Below are 23,013 nucleotides of genomic sequence, written 5' to 3' on the forward strand. Positions count from 1 at the left end.
GGGAATATTTTCAGTCCTAGCAGAATGCTTGTATGTAAATGCTGGGGTGTGTATTTTTTGAGTTTTTCTCTAGGAATAGAGCAAGCCAGCCAGGCACCTTGTCAGGCTCTAGCACATTTGCTCTGGAATTCATCCAATCAGAAAATGGAAATACCAGGAACATTCTCTTGGAATATTCTACAAGGTGATGGAAATTCATAGAGATGAGCATTATACACAAAGTCCTTGAAAATCATTTAAAAAATTAATGTTCAGTATGACTTAGTATGTTTATTTTACCCCTTTGTACCCAGGTCCGATCCCAGTCCTGGGTGACTCTGATCTGCTAACACCCTTTCTCTCCCTGCCGCCCCCTTCCCCTCCGTAGCCACACCCGAGACCTTGCCATCTCAACAGCTTCTTCTGGGGTGAAGTCATAATAAGTCCTCGCTCTCTGACCACAGCCTGTGGACTTTCACTTTCTTTCTCTTAGAAGGACCAATACTTGGACTCTAGGGAGAGGGGGTGGGAGTGGGGGGAACAGACCTCCAGGTCGCGCATCCTTTGGCTTTTCCTCTTTCATCTCCTTCCTGCCTTCCCTTCCTTTCCTGACCCCTGAGCCCCATGATGTCCATCCTTCCAGCGAGGCCCTGTCAGTACCCCTCTGCTCCTTCTGTCCCCACTGTTTTTCTGGCTCGGTGGCCTGGAAAGCCTGCATCCCTGTGGCAAGCCAGCTGCCTCCTCTCCTCATGTATTTGGGCTGCCGGGAGCTGCAGGGGAAGAGCCCACAGCTGGTCAGCTTGGTGCCACCAACAATTCATGACCTTGACTCTCCCCAGACCATCCTGGGACATTCTCTTTAATTTCTCGAGTTATTTTGCTCTTTATTTCCAGAGTTTGCCCTATACTTCCTGGCTGGTGGGTGTTTGTTTACAGTGTCATCTCATCATCTCCTGCTCCGCATTTAGCCTTTTTGTGGCTCCTCATTGCCCTGAGGACAAAATCTCAATCACTTCATTTGACCTCTAAGGCTCCCCTCCATCCTGGTCCCCCCTGAGCTCCCAGACTCCCCATTGCATGTTATTTGCTAACTGTCTTGAGCTGTGTTTGGGTTCCTGTAAGCACAAGCCCCAGAGAAGCTGTAGTCCAGGGGAAGAGATAGTAAAAGGAACAGATCCTCCAATACGAAATGCTAAGTTCCATTTGTTCTATGGAAGGACGGAAGAGGAGGTTCGTACTTAATTCTTTGAAAATTAGTAATTTACATTACTGTTTAGTATACACATCTAATAATGTATGACGTAGACACACTCTTTTTGAACTAGGCTGTTGAAATCTCATGTTCTAAAACAAATAATATGCAGGATATATTACATAAATAACATGGACATACTTTAGCTTATACATGAAGGTAAATTAAGTTCCCATAGCTCGCTGGTGCTCAAAAAATGGGATCCTCATCTTTGTTCCCCAAAAAGGCGTATAACAAAATAAATTACTGAGCGCAGTTCAGAAAGCTGGATTTTTTGAAATGTATCGTTGTTGTTGATCTTACAGGAGAATCATGAAAAAAGTCTGCATGGAGCCATCTGAGCGGCTGGCCAGTCTCCAGGCTCTGTGGGATAGCCAGCCTGTGGCCGAGCAGGGCCCCTGTGGTGAGCGTGCATTTTAAAACCAAAAAATAAATGGCTGGCTGGCTGCCCTTTTGCCAGGAAGTGAAGGCTATTCCTAGTGTGCTGCCGTAAAGGTACAATTAGTTTGAAGGTGTAATTAGTACTGCACAGACTTCAGATTGGTGGACAAACGTCCTGTATTTAAGCTGCACTGCATCCTGCCATGTACTTACTATAGACCAGGGGGGGGGGAAAATCTGCTGTTTTCCCAAACGGAAAGAATAATCAGCATTGTCCACGTCGGCCATATTTAAGCTTTAAAATTTTCCCCTAAAAATCGTCTCGCTGCAAACTGGTCACGTTTGTCTTGCATATTTCAGGTGGATTTTCTCAGATGTATGCCTGTGTCTGCGACTGGCTTGGATTTTCTTACAGGGAAGAAGTACAATGGGTAAGTGTATCTGTGTGCACGCACACTTACACACACACACTTACATGATACACTCACACACCTGGAGAATATTCCGATATTCGACTGGTTTATTCCTCTCCCTCGTTTTTCTGCATCACTCATGGTTTGCTTTAAAATCTTCCTTCCTCAGATGTCACCAAGATCTGCCTGTTTCTTTGTCTGATTCTTTTTGCATCTCTCTTGCTTCTCTGGTCGTCTCCGTGGACTATTTACATGACTGAATTATATTTCAAACAGGACGTGGATACAATTTACCTGACACAAGACACCAGGGAATTGAATTTACAAGACTTCAGTCATCTTGACCACAGGTAAGCTACTTCTTTCTTTTCTTTCACCTCTGATTTTGCTTTCAGACCTGCCCATGTCTACCGGTACTTAGGAGGGTACATTATCTCCAGAAATCCTTTTTCAGGGGAGTCAGGAGAATCTGAGAAACTCTGGAGCTTGCCTTCTAAGTAATAGTTTCCATTGTGCTCCTCACTGTGAATGGTTTGGGGTGGGGGTGCCTGTGTGTATCTCAAATCCACAGTTTACACTTAGAAACTGTGGAAACAATTTCATTCTTAGGTTCTCTCTACCCTGTATAGAAAACCTAGAATGATTTTGCTTAACTGCCATTTAGGACATTTTTCTAGGAGGGACCATTGCACTATGCAGTGACTCTTATTTTACAGTTTCTATATGAATGGTGGGTTGCTATGGTTATACGCACGCACTGGTGGAAATCAGGTTGCCAATATCTGCCTTACGCTAATGACAATAAAACTATGAAACCTGTTACAAGTTTTTTGAGAAACTCTTAGGTTTTACGATGTTGACGTTAATATGTTCAGGGCTCTGGCTTGTGTGATCAGGCACCACAAAAGGAGCTTCATTCGCTTCCCTCTTCTCTCTGCTAGAGCAGACCTAGCAAAGTGATTTTGCTCCTGGGCAAAGTTGGGTGTTGCAACCTCCCACCCCACCCCCAGTCTTGTCCTTTATTCTGGCCTGTCCCAATGTCTTGAGCCCTGAAGATGCTGCTGGTTATTTTAAGTAAGCAGATAGGATAGGCCAACGCAGTCATTCCCAACTCCTGAAATCTCCTCTGTCTGTTTGGAACAGAGAGAGAGAAATCTGAGATTTTATGCCATTTGGACAGCTGGAGTTGGAGAGTGGATGGTTGCCTCTTCTTAACACCCACACCTTGCCCCCCAGATGCCATTTCAAGTTATTTTTTCCACTTACCCGGTAGGAAATCCAGAATTTTAGCCAGGTCCCTGAAGAGTTCTAGCTAACTGAACTGTCCTGGATGGATGTGGCTCTTTTCTGCACAGCTTGGACCCGCGAGGTGTGGTGAAGTGAGCTCAGCTGCTTCTGTAGATATGGCTGAAATGCCGGAAGCCCCTGCTTCTCAAGCTAACATCTCATTGCTTTTTATGGTACTTTAGAGCTGTTTTCCCTTTTCCTATATTTGAGGGAATGTCATACTCCCATTTAGGCAAAGCTGATTCCTGTGTAGCTCATATAAAAGTGAACTGAGGGGAAAAAAAGGAAGATATTTTACCTTGTATATTTCAATAAAGGCAGACAATTGCATGTAGAATAAGAAAGGAGTAGGTAGCCTTAGTAGGTAGCTTTAGAGTATCAGCTCTCGATGTTTTTGGTCTCTGTATCCCTTTACATTCTTAAAAATGGTTGTGCTTTTATTAAGTGAGTTATGCCTTTTGATATTTATCATATTGGAAATTAAAACCACAGTGAAAAGTTTATTCCTTTAAAGCTAATGTTGATAAGCCTTATCACATGCTAATATAGATACCATTTTTATAAAAAATAACTTTTCCAAAAGAAAAAGAAAAAATCAGCAAGAAGAGTGGCATCAGTTTACCTTTTTGGCAGATCACTTTAATTTCTGACTTAATAGAAGACAGCTCGATTCTCATATGCATATATCAATTTGTGCATCACTATGGAGCTTGAAAGCAGCTCTAGACACCATGTAACTGAACAAATGTGCTGTGTTCCTATAAAACTTTATTTGCAAAATACACATTGTGGGAATTCCTGTTGTGGCTCAGTGGGTTAAGAACCTGACAAGCATCCATGAGGATGCGGGTTTGATCCCTGGCCTCACTCAGTGGGTTAAGGATCTGGCGTTGCTGCAAGCTTCAGTATAGGCCAGCAGCTGCAGCTCTGATTTGATGCTGGAAATTTCCATATGCCCTAGGTGCAGCCTTAAAAAGGCAAGAAAAAAAAAAAAAGACATTGTGGGCTGTAACTCGTTGACTCCTGCTTTAGGCCAGTGGCCTCCAGTGCTGGATGTATATAACTAAGGGAAAATATAAGATGAGTTACAGAACAAAATATTAGAACTTCTATTTATAATGATTGTTGGCTCCTTTTAAATTTCTATCTGTTTTATATGTAATTCATGATTATTGTATACTTAGTGTATAATTGAATATTAAAAAATAAGAGTTCTCGAAACTTTTTTACTGCAGCAGGCTCGATGCACAAAACTAAGGATCACTGCTCTAAATGTCATTTTTCCTGCTAATGCCTAGGAACTTTGACTTTTTTTCAGAGCTCTGTCTAATCACCCTGATCTTTAAAGTTGATCCCCTCTTTCTTGAGGATTTAATTTTTTCCCCAGAGTTCTTACTATTAAGATTAGCGCCAGCTGCAATATAAAGAGGCCACTCTGGATCCTGTTAGATGTCCTGTATGAACAGTATTTTTGTAGTCAGGTTGCAACACATTATATTGGGTGAACTTTGGTCTGTAGTAGAATGAGCATGGTTATCCATGAAGGAACAGTCTACACTTAAATGGCACAGTTGTTTGGAAGGATTCATAGTGGCAGAATTTGAGTGCGATGTGGGTTATTTGAGAGGTAGGTGGTTTTTCTCACTTGGGTATGAGTTGGGGAGAAGAGAATGGAGGAATTAGAGGTGCAAGAGGAGAGTTTAAATGGGCCATGTGTTGAGCTGGAGCTTGTTAGAAAATAGGGGCAATAATTCTCAAATGCAGAGATGAGTTTTCCCACTATGGCAGTCAGCTCCCAGGTATCTCTCTTTGAACACAATTCAGATACAAATAAGCAATCTTATTTATAATTTACATTTACTTAAATGAGATGCCACATACATTCACATGTAGATTTCCCTGAGCCTGATCATTTCAGCAGGCTTCTTTCTAGAAAGCTGTACACGTTTCATATTGTCTTCTGAACACGCTTTCGATTGGCCATCATTCACAAATTTATTTTTCATTCCATTCTTTCTCCCCCTCTGCATTTAGTCATCATAGGTTGAAACATCTGTTCTTCAGGGTCCTTGAAGTCATTAGTGCTCCTGGAATGGAAAGTTCACAAGGGCTAGGCTCGCTCTCTCTTGTTCCTGCTGTATGACCCGATACTCTGTAGTCAAATCAGTGGCTCAGAGTAAGGACTTTTCAAGGGAAACTAAACTCTCTAGGGGAGCAGATCAAGATCCTGGGAGGCTGAGGGGATTGGTTTTTAAGAGTCCATCAGATTACTCAAGTACTTTGTCCCCCATACTTAAATTAAGTTGGCAATTATTGCTGTCATGGCTTTCTTCACGCAGTTTGGCTCCATGTTACCTATTCTAATCCAGGGCTAATTCCTGTCTGATTCCTGTACGGTTCCATGTGTTTCTTTCAGTTCATTGACTCAGGTCATTGTCTTTTTGCACCCAGGGCTTTAAAACTACCATTTTCTAGGACCGCTCAGATCCAAAATGGGAGGCCTGGGTCCTGTGTGTGGTCCTGATATTTGTAGGTCTGGTAAGAGGAAGGACCAAACATGGTTTTGGCAGTTTTATCATCTGGGGCACAGGGATGGAGCAAACAGTATCTCTCAGTGACCCCATCACCACACACAGGTGATGATTTAGAAGAAGGTAGAGTTCTAGGGACAGGGCAGTGCCCTCATCATTGTTCTCACACAGAGACCTTATTAATGTCCTCCCCCATCTGATTTGCCTGGGATCTGCTCTTCTGCAGAGACATGCCCAGTGTTATGCTTCTATAATACTGACATCACAGGAGCCTCATGAACTGAGAAATGGAGAAGCATATACATCCTATGAAGGCTTAGGAGTCATCCGGTGTGCTATTCTCTCTTTACTGTAGACCAACCTCTCTCTCATATATATTCTGCTACCTCACTAGAACTCTAAGGGTCTGCCAGGCACTGCAAGACAGATTTATAAGCAATTTAAATTCTGCAATTGATTAATTGATTATATTGACTATGGTTCTATCAGAACTAAATGTCGGATCAGGGACCCTGTTGTTTTTGAATACACATTCAGGCAAGAGGACGACAGCAGTCGTGCTGGATCCATCCAATTAGTCTCTGGAGAAGAATAGGAATAAGAAGGTCCTTGGAAAATGCTCATTTGGTTGTTATTTGTAGCTCCCCGAATTTTATTGAAGTATATTCCTAAAATTTATTCCACGTTAGGTATCAATGGGCCAAAATGATGCATGGATTGAAAAGGCTTTGATATACATGTCTCATGGGATCTCTCGATGGTCTGTGAGCTGACATGTTAAAAATAAAATTACACTGTAATTTGGAGTGGGAGGGAATCAGAGGGCAGAGGTAGTGGTGCCGAGGAGAAGAGGATACATAGCTTTAAATACATCAGTTTTTCTTGTTTCCCTGGAGAATTTTAAGAGGAGCTAATCTTCTCTGTCATCTAAAGACGCAGTGATATGCATCATTGAGCTTAAACTTGGCCCATGAGAGCCCAGCCAGCAGTTCATTCCCTTCAGACTCATGTTTTTGTGTTGTCATATTTCTTACTCATCAAGGTGACATTCATGCACCTGATACTTTCAGGGAAGAGTTTGGAATGCGGATTAGCGTTTGTCAAGGTTGTCCTGAGGGCATCAGTATAATTCTTTCCTCCTCTAAGCACCCTCTCTTTATTCCTGCTCTCACTTAAAATGGAAGAAATGCTTTAGAGGGTGGAATCAGGTGTGAGTAGCATTAGCTTCTGTTTCCACCTAAATTTCTGTAAATAATTCTCTAAGACAGTAGTCTCCAGCCCAGATCAGATGGACCGTGTGGCAAACACAGTCAATGCTGATGTATTGAGGAATATAGAGAAAATAGTAGAACTTGCTTTATGCTTATTTTTTTCTTATCCATTTTATTTGTGTCTGTGTATTTTTTTTTTTTCTGAGCCTAATATGTGCATACAGTAGCACATGCGTAAAATTTATAGATTAGCCCATAGATTTGGGGGAGATGTTTGCTCAAAATACTTTTCAGTTAGGAGTGAATGATCAAAAAATTTAGAGGCTCTTCATTTAGGCCTCTGGCAGTGTCCTCATCCTTGAAGTCTTTCAGGCTGTCAAGTCCTCAGGGTTGGTGAGTGGTCTATCTTGCCATTTGATACTTCATAGGACATTACTCTGTATAAATTAAAATAACAGGAAGGTTGGTAGAGCATGGCATTTAAAAATGTCTTAAGGAGTTCCTGACGTGGCTCAGCAGAAACAAATCTGAGCAAGGTTCCATCCCTGGCCCTGCTCAGTGGGTGAGGGATCCAACGTTGCCGTGAGTTCTGGTGTAGGTCTAAGACTCAGCTCAGATTCCACGTTGCTATGGCTGTGGTAGAGACCAGCAGCTACAGCTCTGATTCGACCCTTAGCCTGGGAACCTCCATATGCCAGGGGTGTGGCTCTAAAAAGACAAAAAGTTTTAAAACTCCCCAACTCCTACTTTCAAACTAGATGTAAAGGAGAAAAGTCTAAATGATCCCCAGAAAGGCTATCACATGCATGTGTTAGGGAGATACTGCCTTGGTTCTGACTTTTTCCAGCCTTTCCAGGAGAAAGCATGTTTCACGGAGCTTAAAACATTGCGTCTGGGGTCCAGCCAATGCCACAGCCACAGCCACACTGGATCTGAGCTGCTTCTGCGACCTATGCTGCAACTCATGGCAATTCCGGATTCTTACCCTACTGAGGTTAAGGATCCCATGTCCTCTTGCATACTGGTTAGGTTCGTTATCTCTGCACCACAACAGGAACTCCAAGACAGTGTTCTTGCATGAAACACCTCCTTTAAGCTTTTAACTGTTTGTAACATGTACTGGGGGAGCGCCTTAGTCCTGCGGTACGTGGCTCTACCACACAGAACCATGGTGTTTCTCATGGGATCATTACTGTCCACCTTTGTGCTTTGCTCAAGGTATAGATTAAGGGACCTGCTAGCTGTCCTTCAAATCTGTCCATTATATTTCATTCATTAATACTCTCGTGCGGTATTTCACACTATTTAAGAGTCAGTGGTTTTTACAATTTCAGGAAGGAGGCAGGCAGGGGAAAAGGAGTAAGGAGGGAAATTTGGCCCAAAAATAATAACTGGAAAAATTAAATTCTTATGAAGTCATAGAGATCAGAAAGATGAGGTGGCAAATTCTCATTCAATAAATTATCTATAATCCAGAGTAGCAAAGAATTTGGCAAGTGATTTAGATTGCACGTTGCTTGCCAGTTTCTTTGTTTTTTTTAAAAATATTTTAACTTCTTTTAATAGCCTGCGAAAGTTAGTTTCTTTTTGCTGTCCCAGAGGAACCAGAGCACAATCCTTGGTGGAGAGAGATCACCTGAGAATAATCTCGGTATTGACTTTCAAATTAGAAACTAAGTGGTTGGTGGAATGTGATGAAAGGGGTTTAGAATTTCTTTTTCTTTTCTCTCTCTCTCTCTCTCTTTTTTTTTTTTTTTTTTTTTTTTTTGTCTTTTTAGAGGCACACTCTTGGCATGTGAAAGTTCCCAGGCTAGTGGTGAAATCCCAGCTATAGCTGCCACAGCCACAGCAATACCAGATCCTTTAACCCACTGAGTGATACCAGAGATTGAACCTGTATCTTTATGGGTACTAGTTGGGTTCGTTGCCACTGAGCCACGATGGGAATTCTGGGTTTGAAATTTTTGATCTGAAGGCTTACGGATATACCACCTTGGCTCCCCTGGAAATTTGAAGGCTTTTCCCCTGGAAATTTGAAGGTTGAAGGCTTTTGCCAGTATGGAGGGCACATGATTCATTAGTGAGGTATCAGCATAGTAGGTCAGACAACCAGATCATAGGTCACTTTGCCTGGGTTTGAATCTTGTCTCTGCTGAGACTAACTTCTGTGACTGTGAACTAGAGACGGGCACTTGCCATTTGCCTCATGAGCCAATGCATGGTCCTCCCCTAGTGTAGATTTCAAGCCTTATTTTGAGAGCCTAAGTATTCTAGTTCTCTACTGCTCTCTGTAAACCACCCCAAACTTTAATGGCCTATAGCAAGAACCGTCGTCACATTATTATTATCAGTTCCCGTTGTAGGGATGTGGCTCAGCTAGGCATTTCTTACTTGGGCTCTTTCAAGCAGCTGCTGTCAGACGGGCTGACTCTAGAGCCATCTCTAGCCTCAGTCACATGTCTGGTGATTGATGCTGGCTATCTGCTGGGATTCCAACCTATGGCCTTTTCTTTTCTTTCTTTCTTTTTTTTTTTTTTTTTTTACGGGCTGCACTTGTGGCATATGGAGATTCCCAGGCTAGGGGTCAAGGTGGAGCTGTGGCCTCTGGCTTACACGGCAGCAACACCAGATCCAAGCCGAGTCTGCAACCTGCTCTACATCTCACAGCAATGCCAGATCCTTAGCCCACTGAGTGAGGCCAGGGATCAAACCTGCGTCCTCATGGTTACTAGTCAGATTCATTTCTGCTGAGCCACGATGAGAACTCTCCTGTCTATGGCCTTTCCACATGGCCTGGCCTTGTTCAGAGCAGGGCAGCTGGATTTCATGGTGAGTGGAGAGGGAGGAAGAGACAGAGAGAGGGGGGCAGACAGACACAGGGAGCGGGGGCTAAGTGGCAGCCAAACTATTACCTTTTCTATCCTGGTGTCTCACAGCCTTACTGGAGGGCATCTACATCTGTGTTGTTTCCAATTTTTAGTAATTATAAATGCAGCTGTTATAAATACGCAGATGTAAGTTTTGTGTAAATATAAGGTTTTATTTCTTTTGGGTGAATACCTAGGATTGAGATTGTTGGATCATCATGGTCAGTGTACATAAAACTTAACAAGACACTGTCAAACTGTTTTCCGCTTAGAGTGTGCCATTTGCATTCCCATCAGCAGTGCATGAGGTTTCAGTTGCTTTGTATCCTTGTCTGAACTTGATATTGTTTTTGTTTGCTTATCTTTAAAGCAATTCAGGAGTTTTATAGTGGCCTCTCATTTTGGCTTTAAATTGCGTTTCTCATATGACTAATGATTTTGAGCATTTTTCATGTACTCGTTTGCCATCAGTGTATCTTCTTAGATGAAGTATCTGTTTAGATCTTTCTGTTCATTAAAAAAAAATCAGTTAATTATTTATTATTGACTTCTGAGAGCTGTTTATGCATTTTGGATACTAGGTCCTTTGTCAGAAGCAGGATTTGCAAATATTTTCCCTCAGCATGTCATTGTCTTACTCTTCTCTTTTTTTTTTTTTTTTTTTTTGTCTTTTGTCTTTTTTGTTGTTGTTGTTGTTATTATTGTTGCTATTTCTTGGGCCGCTCCTGCGGCATATGGAGGTTCCCAGGCTAGGGGTTGAATCGGAGCTGTAGCCACCGGCCTACGCCAGAGCCACAGCAACTCGGGATCCGAGCCGCGTCTGCAACCTACACCACAGCTCACGGCAACGCCAGATTGTTAACCCACTGAGCAAGGGCAGGGACCGAACCCGCAACCTCATGGTTCCTAGTCGGATTCGTTAACCACTGCGCCACGACGGGAACTCCTACTCTTCTCTTTATAGCATCTGTCACGGGGAAAAGTTTTTGATTTTGATAAAGGCCAGTTTATCAGTGGGGTTTTTGTTTGCTTGCTTTTTAGGGCTGCACCCCCGGCACATGAAGTTCCCAGGCTAGGTGTTGAATCTGAGCTGTAGCTGCCACTGAGCGAGGCCAGGGATCAAACCCACATCCTCATGGATACTAGTTGGATTCGTTTCTGCTGTGCCGCAACAGGAACTTCCTGGGTGGTTTTTGTTGTTGTTGTTGTTGTTTTTTTTTTTTTTAAATTATGCTTTTGGTGTCAGATTCTAAACTCTCTAAGCCGTACTTTCTCTGTTGCCTTTTCTCCTGGGATGGCAATGTGTTTCTCACTCCACTTTCTTGTCTAGAGGGCTCAGTATCTTGTATCCTATCCTTCTCATGAGAGTCTTTCCTGACTACCTTTTCTTTATGGATGTCTCTTATTTGCAACATAGTACTTCCAATTCCCCCTATGCCAGAGGGATTATTTTACTCTATTATAGTTGCTTTTATTCTCTGAGCTTTCTGCTAGGCTGTGTTAGGTCATTACTATTATAAGGGGAGGGGCTAGCTTGTTGTGTTCATTGATGCACAGGGGTGGCAGTTGTTGGTTATATGAATGGATGGAATTGCCGGGCATTTTTGAGTACCCATGCCTTCGCGAGTGCCATTCCTAATTACTTGAAACACTCTGTTCCCTTTTCCCTGCCTGGTCGGCCCCCTCCTGTCTCTCAAGCCTTGTGGACCCTTCCCCATTTACTCCAGGCTGAAGTACTTAGGTCCTCTTGGGTTCTTAGGGCACTTTGAACATGCCCCCTCCCAGCATGTCTCCCATTGGGCTGCAGAGATTTGAGGAGGGGTCTTTCTCCACCACGGAAGTTTAACAGTGGAACAAGAGCTGCCCTTATTTGTGACTTAAACCTCAGAGCCTACTACCCCTACCCAGAACTTAGTGGGTACTACGTAAATGTTTATTGAATGAATTATGATGTAGCTTTCAGTTTTTTGTTTGTACCATTAAAAAGCCTAAGCATTGACATAATTTAGAGAAATGTGGTGGGCAGACCATGCCAGCATGCATCTTCATGGACATTTTTTTCTACAACGAAATTTTATTTATGCCACCCAGAGAGTATTTAATTTGATGGTTCTTTTAGATTATGAATATGGATCAATATAGGCAAATTAAACAATAGAGTACAAGAATTGCATTAGAAAAAATTCATATCATATTTAATGTAACCCCCCAGGCTAGGTATCCTCATAACATTTTGCTATATTTTTTGTCTTAAAAAAATGTAGACACACAGTGTCTGTATTTGTGAGCATTTATATCTATCATTTTACATGTAGTTTTTACCACTTATAATCGTTGGCTCTAATCATACAAATAGGCACCTGGAATGCTATCTATTTAAAAAATTTAATGTTTCAAACATTTCTGGTGTCATTACATATTAAATTGGACTTTCAGGTGTACTAGAATCTTCCTTTCAAGGTTTTTACCTGTCATATGTAGAGATGATGCTGTCTCGCCCACTGCATTCATGTAAAACCTGGTTCTATTAAAGATAGGTCCTTCAGTGCCTGAAAATGAATTCATTATGACAAAAGCCAGCTGCACTTCAGATGAAATCAAGTGACAGAACAGAATACACAATAAAGAGGTTCTGAAGTGTAGTCACTACTTGACATTAAAACCACATGAGATGAGATGAGGATGCTTTGCATTAGTTGCTGAATGACCACTTATAGGAGAAGACACTCAGATAATGCAGGCTTCAGGAGGCCCTGTATTGTAAGGTGGAATTCACTCTTGGAGAAGCTACAGCCGTCGCTAGAGGTCAGGGGGAGATGCTGGGACTTGTTCTGAGAAACTTGGTCAAGGGAGAGAGTGGAGACCATCAAACAATTATGGGAAGAGATGTTCTCCTTTTTTAATCTAAAACTTAGCAAAGTTCCTATCATGGCTCAGTGGTAATGAACCCAACCAGTATCCATGAGGACACAGGTTTGATCCCTGGGCTCACTCAGTGGGTTAAGGATCTGGCATGGCTGTGAGCTGTGGTGTAGGTTGCAGATGTGGCTTGGATCTGGCATGGCTGTGGCTGTGGCCAGCATCTGTGGCTCCAATTGGAACCCTACCCTGGGAATTTACATATGCTGAGAGTGTGGCTCCCAAATAGACCCATCCCCCAATAAATAAGACTCAGCAAAGTTAATAAAGAGACTTTTTGGTGGAAAAGACGGCATGTGGAACCACGATTCCTTGACATAGTTTTCTCTACTACCTGTGGGTGCTCATTTTGCCTTTTAATGCAAATCTGATGAAAGTACATGCACGTGCGCCAGAGGTCAGGTTTTGACTGTATGTAGTTCTGTCCCTTTGGCCGAGTCTCATTGTATGTCTCTGAACATCTATTTCTTCATCTGTGAAGTGTGAATGCTTTCTAGGCTTGTTTTGAGATTTAAATGAGCTGGTCTCTGTAAAGTGCCTAGCACGGGGCCTGGTACCTCAAAACTTGAAATAATAAGTGACTTGCAGTTCTCTTTCCACCTTCTGCTTTTCATTTCTATTTCAGTGAAAATTTGAGTGTTTGCTACGTGTCATGCCCTGAGGATAAAACTGATGTGATGTCCCTGAAGCCACAAAACTGAAACTGACAGAGACTTTCAAAGAACTTAACAACCTGGAATGATAAGGAATAGATGTTTAAGCATCAAACCATAATAGAATAAAATAAAGGCTAAATAGAGATGCAAATAAATGTCAGGTACCCTGAGGGGACTTACAGAGGAGGTGATGTTATGGTATAGGCGCTGAAGGATTCATGGGTTTTCACAGCTGAACACAGAAGTCAAAGATAATTCTGATTGTGACATTCATGATTTTTTTTTGGTCTTTTTTTTTTTTTTTTTTTTTTTTGTCTTTTTGCCTTTTCTAGGGCTGCTCCCGCGGCATATGGAGGTTCCCAGGCTAGGGGTCGAATCAGAGCTGTAGCCACCGGCCTACGCCACAGCCACAGCAACTCAGGATCTGAGCTGAGTCTTCGACCTATACCACAGCTCACAGCACCGCCAGATTCCTAACCCATTGAGCAAGGCCAGGGATCGGACCCGCAACCTTATGGTTCCTAGTCGGATTCGTTAACCACTGTGCCACGACAGGAACTCCCATGATATGTTTGATGAATGATGAATTGTCTGCTTTTTGGCTTGAGCATGAGTTAAGGGCTTATAGGAGGTCAGGCTGGAATAATAATAATAGTGTGGTGTGGTGGCAGATCTCTGATGCCAAGAGCTTCACTCTGTGGCTGACGAGCCTGTGTAAAGCATAAGACAAAAAATACACTGGGCTATATCTCATGTGCATATCTGGTGCCAAGAACTGCAAGAAAGGTACCAAATGACTCTAGGATGCTTGCTAATAAGCATTAGAGATCCCACTTGGTGTCACTTCAAGCTAGACGCTGTCCTTGCTTGTAATACAAACTCTAGTTAGAGAGTATATGCCATGCTTAATGGCTAAAGAATTTATGAAAGAGCGATCTAAAGAAATAAAACTTGGTGGTGTGGAGTTAGACATATGATTCCTCTTAGAGCAAGGAGGTTATCCAAATACTGCTACCTGTTTTCCTTCGGAAATGGGAATCAGAGTTCCTAGAAGTAATTCAACATCAACTTTGAGGAATTCTGCTCACCTCATACTGAGGATCTGTCTGGAGATTTAATTGTTGTCTAGGGGTCAAAATAGATTTAGCTGGCTGTTGGGTTTGTAAAGAATAGAAATTTATAAGTCAACTTGGATGTCAGGGATTAAAAAGTAAGCACCAGCGTGGCTATTGTAAGAGTATGCTCATATATTTTGCTATTTCTGCTTCTAGGGACCTAATACCGATCATTGCTGCTCTGGAATACAATCAGTGGTTCACTAAGCTGTCCTCTAAGGATCTCAAACTGGTAAGTAATTGAGGACTTTGCAGATGTTGCCTAGCTTTGCCGAATTTCAGAAACTCGATAATTACTAAAAAAACACGCGCATGTTTGTTTTTCTACTATAGCGACAAGCTGCGTATGTCTTATCTCTTGGGGAGGTATTTTCCTATAAATGATCTGCAGAACATTATATACAGTTTGTAATGTGAGATGCTTCAGAGTGGTTCTTCCTCCTGTTTCCAGCTGCTTCAGGCAGTTTGAGATGATGAACAGGAAGACACATTTAGTGGCACCTTCACTACACACTCATTCTGTTGACAAAAATCTATTCAAGTCACATTCGCGCAGCTGCAAACAGCAGAGTTTATGCTCCTATTTCGCCTTCCATCTCCACACAGCTTCCCTTCCCAAGAATTTAGGGAAACGTTAACCAAGGTGGAGTTGGTCTGGTTGAGTTATGATAGTTAACGTTAAGTTTCTAGATGAGTTTTTGGGCAGATTTATGTGTCAGGAAAACTGAATCAATGTGAAATGTTAGTTTTCCTAAGGCGTGGGGTGGGGGGCCAGAGTTTTGATCTGTTTTACTAGTGGAAATAAGATGTTCTGTTAGGATTTTTTTTTTGTTTGTTTTTGCATGTTCAGACCAACCGTATGGACAAATACTTGTCCGTGAGTTCGCTTCCTGCTGCTTCCTTTTAGCATAGGAGCCAATTTACATATGGTTTTATTGTTTTAGTTAAGCCTCTAAGTGGCAAGGGTCATAGAAAACTGAGGATTTAAGATTTTCAAAGCAAAGAGGTACGATTTGGATTGAGACATGCATCTGTTGAAAGTGTAGGGTTGACATTTGCTGGCAGACAGGCTGCTGGTTCTCTGAACTTGCCTGAGCGGCTTAAGGTCTTGTAGGTATGAGCATGGGCAGAACTCATTTGGGGAATCGTTAAGAGCCAGTGTGGGCATTCCTGTTGTGGCTCAGTGGGTTAAGAACCTTGCATAGTGTCCACGAGGATGGGAATTTGCTCCCTGGCCTCACTCTGTGGGTTAAGGATCCTGCATTGCTGCAAGCTGTGGTGTAGGTCACAGATGTAGCTCGGATCTGGTGTTGCCGTGGCCATGGTATAGGTTGGCAGCTGCAGCTCTGATTTGGCCCCTAGCCTGGTATTTCCATATCCCTAAGGTGTGGTCCTAAAAAGGGGGCGGGGGGAAGAGCCACTTGGTAGACAAAAAGTATGTGGGCTTGGAAAGAGAAATCTGGGTTTCAGATGCTGACTCTTTTTTGACTGTGACCAAGGCACTCAGAAGTTCCTGGGCCAGGGATTGAACCTGGGCCATGGCAGATTCTGACTCTTACAATAAAGCTTTGTGACCTTAGGTATGTTAATTAACCTTCCAGGGCCTTTGTTTCCTGCCTACCTGTTGCTGTGAGATAGTTGGAGCTAATGTCTCATTTTTAATCACTATCCGGTGCTTACCAGAGTACCTGGCTCCTAATAGCTGCTTAATGAAAGCTGGCTTAATAAATAGATGTCACTTTAGTTTGTTGAATGAATGAGTGGACATAGCAATATAATACATCTGCAGGTTATTGAGCTGAATAAATAATGTGTATAGAAATTCTGATACGATGCCTAACATTATGGGCATTTCACAACTGTCAACTGTTGTTTTTACCATCATCAAAATAGATTAGCTGAGAAATGAACAAATGTGGGGGCATGAGTTATGAAAACTGTTATCAGCTAAACAGGGGAGGTGTCTGAGTTCAGTGATGATGGAGTTGAGGACGATGAATTCCCAGGGACCAGATGGGCAGCCACGATGGGAGACTTGGGAACAGAAGCCCCTCATATGCTGCTTGCAGGGTTGGGGGTCACTTGCAGGACTGAGCCAGCAGAAATTATAGGCATGAGATGGGAGCCAGTGGAGGAATGGGAAGCAGATGAGCCTAGGGATTGAGGACAATGCTTTGCTACCAAGTCAGTTTTCCTGGGTCATTCAGGCATTCATCTAAGCCCGCGATTTTCAATATGGGGCACAAGAGAACTTTGAGGAAGTGGCGGATATCCCACTTTTGGAAGTTGTCCCAAATCACTGCAATTCTGTCATGATTCCTCCCAGTCAGCATCTCCTTTCAGCTGCCTTAGATGTTTAGGGAAGAAACCATGCACTTAATTATTTTAGTCTTGGCAAGACAAGCAAGCAAAGACTTATATGCTTCCTTGGGACCCCTGGAGCAGCAGGAAGTAGAAGGACAGGATTTGAGGCGTGCCCTCTGCTTTTCTATTAACTGAGATTTGACATAAAAATGCACATGTGCATATTTTTAACGTTTGGTTTTGGAAAATGGAAAATGGTCTTTGGAACATCACTGCAAGTTTTCAAAAAGAATACCAGTTCTTCCTTTTTTTTTTTTTTTTTTAAACCCAAAGTTAAAGAGATGATACTTTTTCCTATGATGGGTATGGCAATATACCATCTCAGAACGTTTTTTATTTGAGGCAAAGAGAAGGCATTACATCTACTTTGGGTTTTTTAAAACATAAAGTGTAAAAAGAAGTGACTTCCTTTGAGGTTATGTGAGTTCTCTGGGTTGTTAAGATTGCTCCTAGCTCAGTAGAATCTGCTGTGTGTAAGGTACCACAGGCAAAATATGACTCATATACTTTATGCTGATCATGAAAAGCCAGTTGACCAGTCACTATTCTGAACTTTATTTAAATAGAGGGCTAGAGGGATTTAAAAAATAGATGGTGTGTCAAATAAGCAGATAGGACCATGATTCTGGACTCATTAACAGTAGAATTGGGGTCTTGTTCAACTCTCTCAGTTTTATAATTTAGGCAAATCAGTGCGCATCACTGAATCTTTTTAGATCTTTTTTTTTTTTTGGTCTTTTTAGGTCTGCACCTGTGGCATATGAAGGTTCCCAGGCTAGGGGTTCAATCGGAGCTACAGCTGCCAGCCTAAGCCAGAGCCATAGCAACGCAGGATCTGAGCTGCGTCTGTGACCTACACCATAGCTCACGGCAACGCTGGATCCTTAACCCACTGAACAAGGCCAGGGATCAAACCCACAACCTCATGGTTCCTAGTCGGATTCGTTTTTGCTGCGTCATGACGGGAACTCTTTAGATCTTTTAAAAATATCATTGGGCTGAGAAAGGGACGTGGTTCCTCTTAGTACCAAATTTTCATATTTGTTTTGTTTTAGAATAGTTCACTCCTTATTTTATAGTGATTCCAGTAGTTTTGATACTCTCCTTTTGATTTTTGACTAAATACAAGCTCTCGGAGAGTCATTGTACTCATTTGTTAAAAAATTTTCCCCTGAGGAGTTCCCTTCATGGTTAATGAACCCAACTAGGATCCATGAGGATGTGGGTTCCCTCCCTGGCCTCGCTCACTGGGTTAAGGATCCAGCATTGTCGTGAGCTGTGGTGTAGATCACAGGTGTGGCTCAAATCTGGCTTTGCTATGGCTGTGGTGTAGGTCAGAGGCCACAGCTCTGACTTGACCCCTGGCCTGGGAACTTCCATATGCCGCGGTTGCAGCCCTAAAAAGCAAAAAAAAAAAAAAAAAATTTCCTGCAATCCATGAACACAGTGCTGAGCGTGAAGTAGACCCTGGGGCAGACTACAGTAATGGTAATATTTTACTTGGTGTCTAGGTTTGTGTGTGTATCTCTTTAAAATGTCGGTCACTGTGTACTCTTTGGTGTAGCAATGCATGCAGTTGGCGCTTAACAAAAAGCATAATTAATGTAAGCATGAATGACTTGTTACACCGCTCCCCTACTGGCATCTTAAAGATGGACACACTTTTCGTACATTTTCTTTAATAATTTTTTTTTTTTTTTTTTTTTTTTGTCTTTTGTTGTTGCTATTTCTTGGGCCGCTCCCGTGGCATATGGAGGTTCCCAGGCTAGGGGTTGAATCGGAGCTGTAGCCACCAGCCTACGCCAGAGCCACAGCAACGTGGGATCCGAGCTGCGTCTGCAACCTACACCACAGCTCACAGCAACGCCGGATCGTTAACCCACTGAGCAAGGGCAGGGACCGAACCCGCAACCTCGTGGTTCCTAGTCGGATTCGTTAACCACTGCGCCATGACGGGAACTCCTAATAAATTTTTATTATAGTAATTATGACCAACAGGTAAAGGAAAGCCCAGCTTCACAGCCTGGCTTTGGTAAATTACTTTTCTGGATGCTCTCAGCTAGCCCTGGAAAGGTAATGATACCGTGGATTGTTCCTGGAAATTAGAATAATCTTTGCAAAAGCATGTCTGAGTAATGACATGACAACATAGAAGATCACTTCCCTTCGTATATTGTAAAGCAAAGAATTATACTGATAAGGGGTCACCAATTTTGAGAATGACTACTGTCAACACAATATAAATTGCAGGCATTGGGTCATTTGTAATTAATTTTCCTTTCTTCTCATCAATCTGTGGGACACATTAGAAGCCCAGCATTAGTGTGAAAACAACATTTTAAAACCAATGGGATCAAAAAGCACGTAAGAATTATAAGAATTTAAATGCTGCATGACTTGGTGGTTTTTCAAGTCAGTTTTTCTAAAGGATACTTGACTGGAGAACTTCTGCTACATTTTATACTGGTCCAGTAATGGTTAATCCAATTGAATATTTGTGATCTGATAAATCAAGGAACTATAATGTTTTCGTGTGGTATTTCAAGAAAAGAAACCTCTTTGCCTATTGTATTCCATGACACACAGAAAATGTTTTTTTCTCTTTTTAAAGTAACAAAGGAAGAGTTCCCATCATGGCTCAGTGGTTAACGACTAGGAACCATGAGGTTGCGGGTTCGATCCCTGGCCTCGATCAGTGGGTCAAGGATCTGGCCTTGCCGTGAGCTGTGGTGTAGGTTGAAGATGCGGCTCGGATCCTGAGTTGCTGTGGCTGTGGTGTAGGCTGGCGGCTACAGCTTCAGTTAGACCTCTAGCCTGGGAACCTCCATATGCCCTGGGTGCAGCCCTAGAAAAGACAAAAACCAAAACCAAAAAAAAAATAAAATAAAATAAAGGATTTAAATAGACCCTAGGTTATAATGACATTTAAAAATCACTTTTAATGTTTAAATAATTTTAAGGTCAGGTGCCATCTTAAATTAGCTTGGGAATACTGTAAATAAATATGGATAAATATATTTATATAAATATGGGTTATAAATACAAAACATTAATACGTAAAAGTTTATTTTTTTAATGATTTTTATTTTTTCCATTATAGTTGATTTACAGTGTTCTGTCGATTTCTACTGTACAGCCAAGTGACCCAGTCATACATATGTGTGTGTGTGTGTGTGTGTATACATATACTTTTTCTCACATTATCCTCCATCATTTTCCATCACAAGTGACTAGATATAATTCCCTGTGCTATATAAAAATTTAAAAGAAAGAATTATGCTCAATTCTACCGGGGCATAACTCTTCATTTTATTTTTTTATTTTTTTTTGTCTTTTGTCTTTTTAGGGCTGCACCAGCGGCACATGGAGATTCCCAGGCTAGGGGTCTAATTGGAGCTGTAGTTGCTGGCCTGTGCCACAGTCACAGCCATGCCAGATCCGAGCCGTGTCTGTGACCTACACCACAGCTCACAGCAGCGCCAGATCCTTAACCCACTGAGCAAGGCCAGGGATCGAACCTGCAACCTCATGGTTCCTAGTCGGATTCGTTTCCGCTGCACCACGACGGGAATTCCATAAGTCTTCATTTTTGATAGCCCCCTCAAGACTTTGCTCCATACATACATTAGCTATTTCAATTGTTGTAATCTTTATTAAACATGCCATTTTAATGATACATTTTCATTTATCATTGTATCCTACCCATTTAAAATATTTTGACAGATGTAAGTTTACAACTACATGGCTTTTGTAAACATGAGGTTTATTAACATAAGAGACTATTTATTAAAGTCTTCTTGCTTTAGAGATGACTAGTAGCAACATCGTAAGACTTAGCATTTATCCAGTGGTTATTCAGCCACCCTTTTAAAGTACATGATATCTTTACCTATAATTTTCGTATGTACAAAAAGGTTAATTAACAGTTTTATAGTGAAATACACATAAAGGGCTCAGCTCAAGGCCTGACACATGACAAGAGCTCAGTAAGGAGATTTTCATCATCAACGTGGTCCCCCTCATTGCTACTCCTGGGGCTTTAATTCTTTATTGTGGTTATCACTGTCTTGGGAATTCCTTTTGGTTTTTTCCAAGATTGGGTGAGATGTGCCTCTGTGCGCCCGTAGCGCTACCAAAATGGCCTTTTTAATTTTCTATCATAATTGTATCCTTCCTCCTCGTCTGATTGCCTTCCAGATGGTATGCTCTTGAGGGCCGGGACTTTGTCCTTTATGTTGTATTCCTTAGATGTACACCATGAGAGTGTGCAGTAGTAGATGTTGAGCCAGGGTTTGTTGATTAAATGAATGATTTGTTTATCTAAAACCTTCCAGCTGGGTAGATTTCTGACAGTGAAGTCAGGTTGTTTTTAGACTTATGGCATGGTTAAAGAATATTTTCTGTTACAGTCCACCGATGTCTGTGAACAGATCTTGAGGGTGGTGAGTAGGTCCAATCGACTGGAAGAATTGGTATTGGAAAACGCTGGACTTAGAACGTGAGTATTTTCCTGAATATATGAATGCGTTGCTTTAACATTTTTTGCCACTTCCTCCAAAATTAATACATAGTTTTGAAGAAAGAGTTGGACTACTCATAAGCAAGGTGTTCTCCCTTCTTAAAGTCCTTGAGAACCCTCCTTATCATTATCACAAAGGTCAAGACTTTTCTGGAGTTCCCACCGTGGCTCAGTGGCAACGAATCTGACTAGTATCCATGAGGACGCAGGTTCGATCCCTGGCCTTGCTCAGTGGGTTAAGGGTCTGGCATTGCTGTGGCTGTGGTATAGGTCAGCAGCTACAGCTCTGGCCTGGGAACCTCCATGGGCTATGAGTGCGGCCCTAAAAAGACAAAAAAAAAAAAAAAAAAAAAAAAAGACTTTTCTGAAATCTTTGGCTGTTGTGTCACATGGTATTTTTGAAGGTACAGAGTATAGTGGTTGAGAGCATGGACCTTTGAGCCAGATGCCTCATGGCATCTGTGATGCCCTGTTCCCTGCACGTGTTCCCTGTGTCTCAGTCTCTTCATCTTTAAAATGGACATAATGTACTGATTTTATGGTAATAAGGATAAATGAATTCATACATGTAAAGTGTTTAGAAAAGTATTTTTCATATTACAGATGCTATGTGTTAGCTTTCATTAGTATCATCAACAGAAGTCATAGTAATAACACATTTCATATAACGTTACTGCTTTGCTTTGATCTGTTTTAGCCCCTTTATTTCTCTCTCTTTCAAATTCACACTTAAATGATCTTCCTTTAGTGGTTCAGTAATCAATACCCAAGCCTTACTAGGGACCTGTGAGTTTGAGTTTGTCATGCTACTAAGTGAGGAGGGCTGATAGTTTCAGAATCATAGCACTTGGTGTGTTAGTTTAAGTTAAACATACTTAAAATAGTGATTTTGACTTTGGTTAAAATATATTGTTAGCAACTGCAGCTTTTAAATTTAATGATTAGGGCAATCAGTTTTGCATTCATGAGTATTGCATGAAATTACAACTGATTGAGTGACTAGCCTATTGCAATTTTCATGAAAAGTACGTTCCATTCAGGATTTGTTTTTTCATTTGTGGGTGGGCTGAATGGTGCTATTAATAGCAGTCTATGGTGTGTCCTTAAAGGGGCAGTTACATATTTTATTTTTTCTTTTGAATGAGGTTTTGATAAATCAAGGTGAGCCATATTCTGGCTGTGGTTTTACAGATTCTCTAATTAGGATGTGTATTAGTGAAAACAGATTGGATTTAACCAATACATGTTATATATAGAGATCAGTATCGTAAAGAAAGCTTCTCTGTTTCTAGATTTTATCTTGGCTAGTCTAGTTTTAATTTTTTTATTATTTTTTTAAAATTTGAGCTGTTTTACGCTTTGTGTTATTTGATCTGATTATTTTGTTTACTTGCAGAGATTTTGCACAAAAACTGGCCAGTGCTCTAGCACATAATCCCAACTCAGGACTCCACACGATTAACCTTGCTGGCAATCCACTGGAGGATCGAGGTACTGTAGCATTTACATGACTGTTGAT

At 41.7% G+C, this 23,013-nt stretch overlaps 1 protein-coding gene across 6 annotated transcripts in view; it reads left to right on the top strand.

The window, feature by feature from the left end:
- The window catches only part of CARMIL1 (capping protein regulator and myosin 1 linker 1), a 317,002-nt gene that overhangs the window by 152,943 nt on the left and 141,046 nt on the right, over window positions 1–23,013 (top strand). For all 6 annotated transcript variants that reach the window (XM_013977486.2, XM_021099791.1, XM_021099790.1 and 3 more), the window contains exons 6-11: window positions 1,537–1,634; window positions 1,973–2,043; window positions 2,302–2,375; window positions 14,768–14,843; window positions 21,385–21,473; window positions 22,891–22,985. In XM_013977486.2, coding sequence (XP_013832940.1) covers window positions 1,537–1,634; window positions 1,973–2,043; window positions 2,302–2,375; window positions 14,768–14,843; window positions 21,385–21,473; window positions 22,891–22,985 — 503 coding nt within the window. The remainder of the gene's footprint in view (window positions 1–1,536; window positions 1,635–1,972; window positions 2,044–2,301; window positions 2,376–14,767; window positions 14,844–21,384; window positions 21,474–22,890; window positions 22,986–23,013) is intronic.

This window comes from Sus scrofa, chromosome 7, assembly GCF_000003025.6.
Source record: "Sus scrofa isolate TJ Tabasco breed Duroc chromosome 7, Sscrofa11.1, whole genome shotgun sequence".
NCBI lineage: Eukaryota > Metazoa > Chordata > Mammalia > Artiodactyla > Suidae > Sus > Sus scrofa.